Source organism: Puma concolor, chromosome B2 (genome assembly GCF_028749965.1).
Source record: "Puma concolor isolate L17-30 chromosome B2, mPumCon1.1.hap2, whole genome shotgun sequence".
NCBI lineage: Eukaryota > Metazoa > Chordata > Mammalia > Carnivora > Felidae > Puma > Puma concolor.
The window spans coordinates 145381466-145395548 of NC_141671.1; the positions used below are offsets into that span (position 1 = coordinate 145381466).

A 14083-nucleotide genomic window follows, 5' to 3' on the forward strand; every position below is an offset into this window, starting at 1 on the left:
TTGGGAAAAATAAAGGGAACCGAGGGAAGGGAGCCCCAGTCCTCTGGCTAAGTAAGTCCTGGAAGGTTTCTTGTGGGTGAGGCAGGAGTACCTGAGCATTATTGAAGAGTAGCTGTGATTGCTAGTAAATGCGCAGGAAGTCAACCCCTTGCCGTGCGTACAGTCTCCTGAACTCAAAATTCCACACAGAGTACCAGGTTTCTTTTCTGATTTCTCCCATCCTGACACCCCTCATCTCTGGAACTGGGGACGGGTTGCTTCGTGGGTTTCTCTTCGTGCCCGTAGTCAGACAACATGCTTTTGTCTCTTTCTCTTCTGCTTTGAAATCATCATATTCATTCTCTTCTTTTTTACTCCTTGGATTTCTTTGAGTGGGGTCCACAAGTTCTCCCCTTTTCTCATCGTGTTCCTCCTGAGGCAGCGGGGAAGTTTTCGGGTATGTTAGGGTCATCTGTGCTTCCTGTGTTCTGAATTTTCATCCAGTATTAAAATCACATACTAACCAATCCACGTTTCATCATGAAACACTTCCCCTTTCTTTTTCCACGAGGTTCCAAATTCACTTTTCTTAATGTTACTAAGTTAAAAGGTTTCCAGGTTTTTTGACTACTTTTTTCTTTCCTGGGAGTGCCTGGCATCACTGAATAAACAGTTTCAGATCCAAATTTGCCTAAACTTTATTTGTGTGAATGTTTAGCATGTGTTTATATTGTGTTATGTGTTCTGTGTTAGGATCCATTACGGTGTGGACTGAGAGATTTTGTTTGACAAAATGTTATGTCTCATTTGGGTTATTTTTGAAAATCTAGAATACTTGTACGGAACCTCAGAACTGAAGAAACAAATGGAATTGTGCTTCTTAATAACTTGTTTTTCCTCTTCTGGGACAAAATATGGAGACATTTAAATCAGTTATATTCAGATATACCAGAGGCTTATCTCCCTTTTAAGCTGTTGATGATCTTGGTTTGTTTTCTTTGTGGAAATGAACACTTCCATTATCTCACTTTGGCTGCAATGGATAGTCTCCCTTATCATGAAAATTTTATGTTGCTCTCAGAGGTATTTTAAAGATTATCCAACTATACCATACAAAATGCTGAGAAGTTATTTGATATATGGTTGCCTCTGGAGAATATGTCAAATTATGAGTTCATTGTTCCTGTGCTAGCAAAGCAGCATAATCAAGCCAGAGAATGCCTCAAGTTTGTTTTGATTCACTTTTGTTTTAAATTTACCACCCACTGTTTTATCCAAAATACATAAAAGCTTGTGGGTTTGGTATGTTTGTCTTGCTCTCATCCTATAATGATGTTCAAACATGATTGTACTTAAAGTCTTTAGGACCAGACAAATGAAGAGTCATTTGCTCTTTTGATAACAATATCAGAGAACACTGGAAAAAAAAATTCGTTTTCCCAGTCTGTGTTCCCGTAAGTTCATAGTCATGCTGTTTGCATAGCTGACCACCCACTGAAGCCAAGGCACGTGAAACTGCTGTCCACTAAAATGGGCCTGAAAGTCACATGGGACCCACCCAAAGATGCTACCAGTAGACCTGTGGAGCATTACAACATTGCCTATGGGAAGTCACTGAAAAGTCTTAAATACATCAAGGTGAATGCCGAGACGCACTCCTTCCTTATTGAGGATGTGGGTAAGTGACACTCTGGTCTTGTTCCCAGTCAGAACTAACTGTACACCAACCTTCTCAGTTCCCTTCTTAGGTAGGATGGCTGTTTGTGAGACACAGTGTGGACAGGCTCAAGGGACCTCCTGGTTCTTTGGGAATGGGGAGCCGAGTTCATGAGGCTGTGGCTTAACCTTTATCTTGCCCCTGGGCTTCCTCATTCTGCATTTGAATTCTAGTATTTCTGGATATCTCTCTAAATGGGTGTAGGAAACCATTTTTAGTTTCTGAATGTGCTTTTGGAAAATACGTTGGTCCTTTGTTTGTTTCATAGAAACTCAACTACTTTGTAGCTTCATCTTGAGCTTTCTAGTTTACAAATCAATCAGAGGTTACTCAAGTAATGAGTCCCTGTGAAGGTACGTATGTGCGATATTCGCTTAGCCACATCTGGTTCAAAGATGTAACATTCTCCCCGTTAAATTTGATTCTGGAAGTTTGTAATGTTTGCAGTTTTTCCTAGATATATTGTTTTATAAGTGCAGGTATAGGCGGTTTTGAACTTAGGTTTTGAGCTGCCACCTCCCAGGGATCCCCTGGCTTCTGCGTTTTTGATCTGACGAGCCTGAAACTCCATTTATTCTACAGTCACGTCACAGCCCAACCTCACGATGGATCGTGAAGAAGTAACAGAAGTCAGCATCCATGACAGCCAGGTCTCCCTGTGCCAGGTCACCATTTTCCTGCCTTCCTCTGGTGGATCAAAATCAACTCATGACTCCTTGGGTTCCTGGCCATAGTCTACGCACTTACTCCTCCACCTCCTGCTCCCTAATGTTAGGCTTTCTGAGTAATGGAGCAGAGAGTGTATAGAAGGGGCATAAGGGGGGCCAGATTTCCTTCTTGGTAGTTCCAGCCACACATACATTTCTCCGAATCCTTTCCATGTCAGTATCACCCTAGAAAGTCCAACTACGAGGTTAAATGGAGATTCTGTTGGACCCAAGGCATGAGCAGGGTCATATCTGCTTCTTCAAACCTTAGGTTGTTACGATTGCTGCAGAGAAGAAACACATGCAAAAAGAGAGCCCTAGAGCCCACTGAAAAACAAATAATGCCTCCCAAGTAACTCACTGATGAGTTAACAGGAGTCAGAGACATGTGGATTACATTTCTTTGAAAATACGAATAACCTCAGGATGAAGAGAGAAAGTGCCTGGCGAAGCATGATTTTGCGTTCTGTCTGGATCTAGAGCATTTTCCAGTTGGTCTGGCAGGTCGTGCCAAACCCTCAATGCCAGCAGGCCTTGCCTCAGTCAGACAGAAGTCACACTGGCCTTGAGCACAGCAGGGATGCTAGAGGGCATCACTGTGTCGCTGTTCCTGGACCTCTGGCCCGAGAACTAAAGTTCCGTTGCAGGAATAGTCCTCACTTTGAGAAATGTAATAACCGTTATTGTCTTTGATACAACTAACTCTTATCTCTCCAGCCTTTGGCCCCTCACGTGCCCGCACACTTTCGTCTCCTCAAGGAGTTCGCACCTTCACTTACCTTTCGCAGTAATTTATTTTGAGGAAAACCAGCACTACTGGAGTTTTGCTTTCTGAAGCTGCACATTTGGGGCGCACTCACTTGGTAATGTGGCGTCTTGGCTTCCCTTCCTGTTCCACTGACTTCAGGAGCTCAGCCAAAGAGAGCATCGCAATTTGACCTTGACCCCTAGATGCAAGTCAAAAAGTGGAGCCCAGTTATTTCAAGATTAGCATTTCCAAGATTCCAACAACTGTTTTTCTAGATATTTGTTGAAATAGTCAAAGACAGCACACAGATCTAGTAAAGGGAGTGTTTTACTGGGATAAGGGGAAAATTTCACGAAGCTTTATGTGTGTTGCAATGAAGATTTCCCATGTGCTAAATTTTATGAGTTCCACTGACATTTTCTTACTGTTTTTTGGAGATTTCTGTTTGGAGCTTTCATGGAGAGATATTATTGGCAGTTACTGATAGCATAGGTTAAAACATCTAGTTAGCAGACAGTGCATTTCTATTTCCTGCATTAATTTCACATTAAAAAACTCAAAAGCTTTTTCTGCCTACTGCTCACGGATCCAGGCTTATTACACATGCCATGTACTTTGTACTACAAATAAATTTTGTGTTCTTTGGGTCAGGTGTATTTTAGTTACATGAGAGGAATGTTAGCGATAGCGATTAAAACAGTGAGAGAGAAAGCCGTAGTTAGACTTGTCGCTTAATTCAGATTTCTTTATTTGGTTATATATGAGGAAGACGGTTAGTGAATTGAACTGTCATTCTTGGAGATGTGAAATGGTGGCTTGATATAAACCATATGTTTCAGAGCCGGGTGTAGTGTACTTTGTGCTGGTTACTGCAGAAAACCACAATGGAGTGAGCCGTCCAGTTTACAGAGCTGAAAGCCTGCCTGGTAAGTCTTACCTAGAATTGGAGGCTGTCTTTTTGTTACTTAGATTGGGAGAAACATCTCTCCTTGCTTTCTCAGGTCTACACAAACGTAGAATCTTTAAAGAGTTCCAAAACAGGAATTTTCTTTTTTTTTTTTAGACTTGTCTAGCAAGCTGAAAGATTGAAAACTAGGAGAGATTTGCTCCTTCTTTTAAAGTAATTTGAATGTAGGTCATTCGTGTTTTGTCCTATTTTTTTGAGCACTCGTTAAGAGTAAACCACGTGCAAAAGACCAAAAAGATGTGTTGTCGATAAAGCGTATGTGCCTTGTTACTGATGTGGCCTGAGCAGATCCTCTGGAAGAGTGTTGAAAAGACCATTAAATATACGTTAGGGCTGCGCAGAAATGTGGAAAATCCAATCGTTCTTGTTTCTAACTATGAAGTTGCATTTTCCTCATTTAGGAGGTGAATGGATCAAGATTGATGGTTTTCCCATTAAGGGTCCAGGACCATTTAATGAAACCGTCACAGGTACCTCGTGCTCCTTCGGTTCATGTCTTCACTGAGGCACCGTCTCGCAAGAGGGTGGTGTTTCTGTCACACACATGTGCTCACCAACCTTCATTCAGTTCCCATCGCTAAACTAACACACATGCCACACGGTTTTGGTCAACCTGCTGTGCACCTGATGGCCCAGACTGCAGCCATTGTTGCTCATTTCTCACTGTTCTTTCATGTTCTGGAGTGGGGAGGTGTCCGCGTCCACATCTGGGGATACTGTTGCACTGTTAACAGGCAAATATGGTGGTTGAGATGGCAGTCCTGGCCTGATGAGGATCGTTACAGCTCTTTTTCCTGTGGATGGCGTAAATGAATGGAACCCACCAAGCAGTGGCTTTTATTGGCTAATATGCTGCATGCATCAAGTCTTTCTCTGTTTTCTTGTAACCATGGGATATTTTGTGATATGTTAGAGAACGTGCCTTCCATCTCTGCTCCATATTTGTATATATGTTTTATCATTTGGATGTTGCTGTTGTCTAGTCATGTTGTTTTACTTGTTGAGAGAAGTGTGTACATTTCTTGTACGTTCTTGTATGAGTGTGGTTGTTTTGGAGTGTGGTTGGATGATATCCCAAAGGCGTTATGGCGAGGAACTGTATTTTCATGACCCATGTTTTTAAGTACATCAGTCTGGTGTTGTTGTTGAGAGGAAGGTGAGTACTTTGAAACCAATGACCATAATCTGCTTCTCAGGTCAGATTTGATGGGTGTAGGCAGCTTCAAGGTCCCTTTTCCACCAAAAAAGGGGTGGAAAAATGAAACAACCAGAAAAGGAAACTGGCTTTCCAGGAAAGGTGATATGTTTTTGTTACAATATGTTGGACTTGTGTTGACCCCAGGGGTGATGGAAGGGAGACATGTTAGAGGTGATTACATGTGAAGGGATGAAATTTGGAAGAGAGAAGTAAGAGACAGACATGCATTGTGGAGTCATGCTCCAGAGTGAGAGTGCGAGCAGAGAGTGTATGAGGGTGACAGGAGAGACAAGAGCAAAAGGCCAAGGGTCAAAACGGAGAGGATGATGACAGTAAAGTAGCCAAGATGGTAGTACACCTAGGAATATGCAGAATAGACAAGGGTGTTTATTCCTCGATTGTCTACCCCTGAAGAGGCACATGTAAACTCTTTGCTGACAGAGGTTCAGTGCCTTGTATCTGAATCTTGTATTTTAAATGACCATTTTATTTTTTATAATCTTTCTGATAAAGTTTTCTGAATGTCAGTGGTTTTAGAACAAATAGTTTTCTTTTGCTTTTTCTTAAGTAATGAATTCCTTGTGCCTTCTTTAATAGAAGTACGTGTATGTATGACCTTTCTGTGTGTGTGTGTGTGTGTGTGTGTGTGTGTGTGTGTGTGTGTGTGTGTATGTATGACGTGAGCATGAATTACCGAAATGCTGGGAATTGGGACTCATAGACAATCGTGTTCCAACTCATTATTGGTCTTATGTACAGTAAGATGATTTAACCTCTCTCTGTAGAAGACTTTGTGTGCCCTAGTTGCCAAAGAGCACTCTTCTATAGTACATTATAGTATATTTGTTACACATTATGATACAAAAGATATTGGAAGAAATTAGCTGAAACAATTTACAGCATATGCTGTAAAGCAGAATTTTTGTAATGAATATCCAGAATGCATAAACTTGGCGACAGTGCTCCAGAAAAAAAAAATCACATTTCGTTGTTATTAAAATAATAAGAATAATTTATGAGAAGTGATCAAGAAGTGATCAGCATGCATCTACACCTTTTTTATAAGGCTTGGAAAATACTATGCTGCTGTTCTGAGGAATGGTTAATAAATTATAATCCTGGTAGTTAAACAAAAGAAGTATTCTGAATTCCAAGTATCTTCATTCAAAAGAAGGGATTTGTCCTGGGGATATTGGCAGACATTGGCATTGACTCCTGGGGTGAGGTCCCAAGGGTTCCCTTTAGTGCTTTGACTGGTGACATCCCACTTTATTCTAGTGTTTTATTTGAAGCCAGAGGGAAATCTATTCTTTTACTTTGCTGGAAACAGTAGTTTCATTTCAAATTCCAGAAGGCCTCTTTATGCTGCTGAGACCTATCTTGACCTCGTTATCTTTCCTTAATTATTAGATTCATTCATTTAGCGCCATTGATTTTGCCAGCATGTCTGGATGCTAAAGATACAATAATGAAGAAGATAGACAAGGGCTTGCCTTAATGGAGACTGTGGTCTAGAGGGAAAGAAAGACAATAAACATATAAGCAAAACATAATGCATATAATCTGTATTAGTTTGCTAGGGTCGCCATAACAAAATACCACAGAGGGTGGCTTAAACAATAGATGTTTATTTTCTCGCAGTTCTAGAGCCTGGAAGTCCAAGATCAAGTTGTCAGCAGGTCTGATTTCCCCTGAGGACTCTCTCTTTGGCTTGCCTTTCCTCTAGGAGTGCACATTCTTGGTATCTCTTTGTGTCTCCGAATTTCTTCTCCTTAAAAGGACACCAGTTAGATGGGATTAGGGCCCACCCCAGGGGCCTCACTGTAATTTAACCACCTCTTCAAGGCTCAGTCTCCAGATACATTTACCTCCTGGGATAACTGAGGGTCAGGACTTCAACACGTGAATTTGGGCGGGGGTGGGGGTGGGTGGGGACACAATTCAGCCTGTAGCATGATCATAAGTTCTTTGAAAAGTGAACAACATTGAGATCTAGAATAAGCAGGGTGGGGGAACCCAGGAGGCGCAAAGGTGGTGACGCCAGACTGAGATGGTATGGGGACCGTGGGGGTGAGCATTAGGAGGAAGAACGTGCCAGGGCCGACTTGAGTGATTCTCAGACTGGTCGCTCGTCCAAATCTGAAAACCCAGAGGACTCAGAAAGTAAGAGGACTTCTGCAATTCCCTGGCAGAAGTTTCAGCTTTGGCTTTGGGTAGCTCCTGTTCTATCTTTCAGCTAGAAAGTTCTCTGTGTATTTAAATGTAAGATCCCTCTCACTGAGACTTAAACCCATATTCCTCTGTTTAGTCCCCAGGGAAGAGAAGTCCCAAGTCCAGATACTGGAATCTTATTATTTACCTCCCCTGAAGATTTCTTTTCTGAAGCTGTTTTAGCTTTTTTTTCCCCCCTGTTGACTGGTTGTGGGGTCATATGGTCTGTGCAAAGCCAGACACTGGGGTCAGGACAGGACCATGGCCCAACCCTGATTCCAACCAGCCCAGCGACTGGGCGTGCAGGTCAACCTGCCTTCACCAGGCTCTTCATCTGGAAAATTTTAGTTCTCAGTAAGATCATATGTATTTTTTTAAAGTTTATTTCTTTATTTTGAGAGAGAGAGAAGAGAGCAGTGGAGGGGCAGAGAGAGAGGGAGAGAGAGATAATCCCAAGCAGGCTCTGTGCCGACAGTGGGGCATGAACTCAGGAATCTTGAGATCGTTGTGACCTGAGCCAAAGTCAAGAGTCAGATAGATGCTCAACCCACTGAGCCACCCAGGCACCCCGGATCATGTGTATTTTTAATAAGGTGATGGTTTTCTAAAAATCGTCATGCTGCCCTTAAGCTATGGGGCCCAAACTAGACATAATATGGAGGGAAAAGTCAGATTTGTGCCTCATATTTTGTTATATCATATTTTAGTTCCTGAAGCTTGCTCATTTTGTAGACAATTAACTTATAGCTCAGACTTGAGCCCACAGTTCTCCGTGGCCATTCTCAACCAACACTGGCTTGGTACCTGACCTCCAGTTTGCTCCCCAAATACAAATAGCATGTTGGCGCTAGGCTCATAATGGCCTGTCCACACTGGCGTCCTTCATGACAGTGGCCCATGTGACAGCTTCACCTCAAGCTTTCCAGCTGCTGCCACCTACCACCTGTGGTAAAGCTGCTCCTCTCCACAGTCATCTCGCCTCCTCAACTGCCTCGCTCTCCTGAGCTCACTTTCAGACCTACTCAGGCTTTGGGTCCAGAGACACGTCCCATTTCCACGGTCCAGAGCCGTCTCCTGGCTCACTTCTCGTCTTATCCTGGTCCCACTCATGTCAGCACGGCCGGCCCCCTGACAGAGGGACAGCCTCAGTGGCCTGCTAGTCCCCACACCACCACCCCCCACCCCCCATCCCTCCTGCATGTGCATTGTTGAGCCTCATGGGAGAAGCAGAGAGTTGAGCTGATCTGCACCATTGTCACTCCTTACCGCTGGTTAGCCAACTCCACGCGGGTCCTCAGCGCTGCTTGGCTGCTGTTCTATGTGCCCTAAATCCGGCTCCTTCCTTTCTTCCACGGGTTGGGCCAGAATGTTGCCACTTTGCTCAGGCTCCTCCCTTTGCCCGTTCTCCTCTCGCTTTTAGCCCTGCTTCCCTCCTCCCTGGGAAATAAAGGCCATCAGCGTGACACCCCTCCTCTTATTTCCTGTGACCTCCAAACTCTCATCTCCCTTCCCTCCTCTCGGCTCTGAGGGGAGCTGCAGTCTGCACGTCTCTTCAAGGCTGACTTCATGCACGTGAAGCTGCTTTGCACGCATGGTCAAGCCAGAGGGCAGGCCTGGGTTCGCATCCATCATGGGAGCCCCGACGCTCCCCTCAGTGCCTGCCTCAAACAGCTGATACCTGCTGTTGAACAGGTGTCCAATTATTTGACATGGAAATGATGAAGCAGGAAGCCATGCGCCCCACAGTTTGGTGTCTTCCTGCCCTGGCATTTCTTTTCATAGGCAATACCTACAGGCATATGAGAAATGGGTATTTCATAATCTAGAAATACGAATTCTGCCCTTTTCTATCAGTAGCTCATCAAAATGAGCACTGACCTTCAGGTGTATTTTCGTGCCAATTTATTTAAATGTGACTGATGTCGAGCGTGGAAACTCTAACCCTGGTGTGGGGCGATGGGCTGTTTCCTGACCTGTTGACTTCAAGCCGCTGTCCCCATCAAGCCGGTGTCTCTGCCCTGTGCACGGCTGCCCGGGCTGCCCAGGACATTCCCAGATCCAGATTCCTCAGCTGTAACATGCTGCACTCGACAAGAAGTTTTTAGGCTCCTTTCTAAGAACTGTCTCAGGTTCTAGGTTTCATTCTATGGTTCCTTTCAGCTTTGAAATTTCGTGAATTTTGGACACTAAGTGGATTGATTCACCACTTTTCATGGATGATTTTAAGCTTAGCAAGCAATTGGGAATCATTTTTATTACTGAGAAATGGCTCCGAGCCTTTCTCTCCACCCTACTTTGGCTGTTTTAGGTCAACAAAGTCAAAAATCCTATTAGCAAAGGGAGAAAACACTGACTTGGAGTGTCTGGGTGTTGAGTGCGTGCCCAAGGACACAAAAGTGCACAGAAGAAAGAAGTGTCTCCAGGGATCCACTGAAAGTGCCTCCCCCAATGGCCCCCCCATCTGTGCTGCCCTCCCCTTCTCTGTGTGTGATGGCAGGAATCCTGCCACGTGGGCCAGAAGACACGCGTCCGTGTCACTCTGGGTAAAGGGTGCCGGCACAACCCACCCGTGGGCAAATCACACACAGTGCTGATTATCTGATTATCCATCAGGTAATGCTGGAGCCAGACCATGGGGCTGCTCTGTGCCAGACTTAGAGTAGACTGCAGTCCAGAAATTTTTAATTAATTATGATCAGTTGGTCTTTTTGCAAGCTAGTTTCCATTAACGTCCCAGCCAACGGGGGTTTAATAATGTCTGTGGCATTATTTCCTCGGGAGCTTTCTCATGCCATTATCAGTTGTTACTAAGTACGATTTGCAGGGCAAAAATCAATTTTTGGTTCACAGCCCGGGTGGTGAGCTCCTCAAGGGCTGGGTCCTTTGATTTACTCATTTTTTTTTTTATGTTTATTTATTTTTGAAAGAGAGAGAGAGACACAGAGAGAGAGAGAGAGAGAGAGAGAGAGTGAGTGAGGGGCAGAGGGAGAGGGAGAGGGAGACACAGAATCCAAAGCAGACTCCAGGCTCTGAACTGTCAGCACAGAGTCTGGCGCGGGGCTCGAACTCACAAACCATGAGATCATGACCTGAGCTGAAGTCGGATGCTTTAATCGACTGAGCCACCCAGGCGCCCCAATTTACTCATCTGTTTATCTCCAGGGCCTGGGGCAAGCACACAGTAGGTGCTCCATAAATGTTTTTTAAGCAGAAATGCACTTGGAGGCTGCTTCCACTGGGGGGCTGTGCCCTGGTATAGGAGATGAGCAGTGACGAGAGCTTCCGCATCACACAGCGCCCTGTCAGGAGGCCAGGGTCACCTCTGCCTGGTTCAGCCGCGGACGCTGGGGTGGTCCTGGGCCGGCCGGTGTGTCGGCCACAGAGCGGTGTGGTCGTTAATCAGAGATCCTAATTCTTGCCTTCTGTTTCTTGGAATGATATTGACTGTGTCTGTGGATTGGGATTCCTCGAGGCGGCTGGTCTGTGAGACGAGGTGGGTGCACAGTCCCTCTGCTGTGGGGTTGCCTCTCAGTCCCTCGGAGGCACTGCCCGGAGACAGGTGCCTTCCTCTTGGGGGCTCCCAGCTCTTTATCAGAGTGACTGCTTCCAAGTCGCCTGTCACATTAGGGGGGAGACTTCCCTAACCTTCCAGCCCGTTCTTCAGTAATGAGAAAGTAGGGCGTGGAGGCTTGTGTGTGGAGCTGTGTGACTTCTCACGTGGCTGGATGTGCTTGGGTCAGATCCAAGCCCTCGGGGGTTCCAGCCCCCACAGGTTTCCCCTGGAAGGGAGTCAGGAGCCATCACCACCGGCCTTCTCTGACACCAGGGCTTCAACCAGCCTTCTGTGGCGTTTCCCCCGTATTGATGAGTAGGATATGTGCTCACAGATTTTCCCTTCCGTGAGTTGCTAGGAAGCCAGTGGCCAGGAGTGAGGCTGTTTGCTGGGGGTGGGCTGGGTGCTCCCTTCAGAGCCGATGAGTGGCTGCTCCAAGCAGACAGGGCAGGGCCGAAAGCTGGAGAGATGAGCTGTCCCACGTGAGTGGCCTTGAGTGAGGGGCTGCTCTCCCTGCCTTCATGTCCTGCAGTCATTACTAAACCCAATGCTTCTGACAAGGTCAGCGTCCTGGGGGCCAGGTGCCGCTCTCTGACTTCATATCCACCGTGGCCTTTTCTTTTGATGTCTGAGTGGAAGAGAGGGAGGGCGTGGCCCCTGTGAGGTCGCCAAAGAGGGATGTGCTCATAAGGCAGGATCCCTGCAAATGCAGATCTTAGTCCTGAAAGAAAGCCCTTTTCTCTTTTAGCTTTTCAACCTATTCAAATATCGTAACTGGGTCTTCCATTTGCAAAGGGCATGTTGGGTCACAGTAAGAAGTTGAATTCTTCAGTAGCCACTCAACAAAAACATGGTCTTCATTTCCAGGGAACAAGTGCATTACTTAGTTGTCTACTCCCGAATGAGAGCGATGTAGACGAGCTTTAAGACTAAAACAACTGAACCAAACAAACCTTTGAACTGGGACATGATTTTCCTCAGAATATTTCCCAGTCCTTCGTCTTGGCCTCCATAGTCTCCGTGTTACGCCACGGGGTGAAGAAACGCCAGAGGTCTGCATTTCAGCCGCTGAGGAGGTCAGAAAAGGGCCGTTCTCCCTTTTGCTTTTCTGTGGCCCTCGTGGGTCCTCAGGAAGTGCCTCCGGAAATGACGATACCCCCAGAGGGATCTAGAGCAGATGCTTTCAGTGACTGCGACTGCCCATCATGGATGGAGGAGGCCTCCACAGCCGGAGAAGCTCCCTGGATCCCCTCACGCTGTGTCCGTGGGGCTGGGCCAGGGGTGGGCTCCCCCCAGGCTCCTGTCGCAGGTGGCTGAGGACATCGGCGGCTGGTGTTGTTCTTCAAGGCTTATACAGGAGCTACTGCCGTGAGTAGGAAGCAGACCCTTGCTCTGCCTACACAGTAAGATGGTCAGCTTAGTGTGGGGAGAGATGCCCCTCGAAAGGCTTAGGATCTGTAAGAACTGAGGAATGAGTCCATGCAGGTGGTTGCTGAACCTCTTAATTCTTGTGCCGGTGGCCGGGCTTCATGACCAACTTGTGCAGGTGTCACTCATGTAGCACTGGCCGCCATCTCAGGGTGACCTGGCATTTTGTAGCCCTGGTCCTGTGGGGTGAAATCGGTGGCATAAAGTACTTTTCACTGATATTCTTTGCACCACCGAGGTCAAAGTCAGCCACCGTTTGACACGTTGGATAACATCCTGAAGCTGCTGACGCACTAGTGGTTCTTGGGGCTTCTAAACCTGGGGTTCTCGGAACCTGGAAGTCCATGAAGGTATAGGATTCACCGGCCATGTCCACAGGAAGTGCTTTCTTGATGATCAGTCATTCAAAACGTTACTTTCTAGTGTAAAACAAACACCAAAATATTAAAGAGTAGTCTGCAGAATTGACGTGCAATTTTGAGATAAAGTCTGCATAAATTGCCTTGCTCCTGGCTTCTGGGATTGTGCCATCTGCTTTTGCTGTTAAGTAAACGCTGGTGAAAAGTTTGAGGAGCTATACTAAGTGATAACGTGAAACGAACAGCCAAACAAAACAAAATGGCCACAGCTGAGTGGTCCCAGGATGGCGGAAAGTATTTGCTTTGTTTCTGGGACCATCCCCACTGGATTCCGAGTGCCCTATTTTAGGGCACCAGTGCTGGCTGCCTCACACAGCCTGTGGGGTTCTGACCACACCGTCCTTTCTCCATGCCATGCCGAGAAGGATGCCCTGAGGCTTGTCATCTGGTGACAGCCTGGACATCACTGCATCATCCCAGGGAGCAGGAGAGAAGAGTTTGTGAAGACCTGGACAGGTCCAGGGGGCAGGAGAAAGCTTGACGGAAGACACTTAGGTTGGTTGATTTAAGAGTTAGTGTGAGATGTTTTATAAAGGTTCTTTAGGGTTCATGATCCATCACAATGTTAGTAATTGGCATTGATTAGCTTGGGGGAGATCAAGGTTGTTTTTCTTTCTTTTTCTCTTTTTTTCTTTGAAGATCTTCTGTCTTCTCCCAAGCCCTGAAAAGGTAGTAAGGATCCAGTGCCTCCAGGTGTGGGCTTAGGGCCATTGCTCTAGTGTCTCTGAAGGATGGAGAGATGTGTCTAACTTGCAAAAATTCTCTCCTTCATGTTCTGAATGCTTCCCCGGATGAGTCAGGTGGCCAGGCCGTCGGTGGTGCTGCCCAGGTCCTGGGCTCTTCATCAGACGGTCTTCCCCGGAGTGCTGAAATGTATAAATGTCAGGGGAACAGTGTGATGAGTGTATCCTGATGGGACAGATGGACCAACTTCTCTTAAGAGCAGCCGGGTCCTTGGGGTCTATGCTGACATTTTCCGTAAGTGGGTGTCCTCGTGGTGTGGAAGTCACAGGCAGTGATTACTGGAGCTGCAGACCAGATCCTTCACGTGAGGTGTCTGTGAGGCACCAAAGGGACCTTCTCCCAGGGCAGCCGCCATGCTGGCCGCTGGTGACACCGACTCTATAACCACCGGGAACTTCTGAACAAGAACGAA

General features: G+C 46.1%; 1 protein-coding gene across 4 annotated transcripts in view; it reads left to right on the forward strand.

The window, feature by feature from the left end:
* FNDC1 (fibronectin type III domain containing 1) overlaps positions 1 to 14083 on the forward strand; it is a 107595-nt gene that overhangs the window by 26239 nt on the left and 67273 nt on the right. For 3 of the 4 annotated variants that reach the window (XM_086708252.1, XM_025925619.2, XM_086708253.1), the window contains exons 2-4: positions 1463 to 1657; positions 3991 to 4077; positions 4520 to 4588. The exons of the other annotated variant lie outside the window; for it this stretch is intronic. In XM_086708252.1, coding sequence (XP_086564378.1) covers positions 1463 to 1657; positions 3991 to 4077; positions 4520 to 4588 — 351 coding nt within the window. The remainder of the gene's footprint in view (positions 1 to 1462; positions 1658 to 3990; positions 4078 to 4519; positions 4589 to 14083) is intronic. 4 annotated transcript variants of the gene reach the window in all.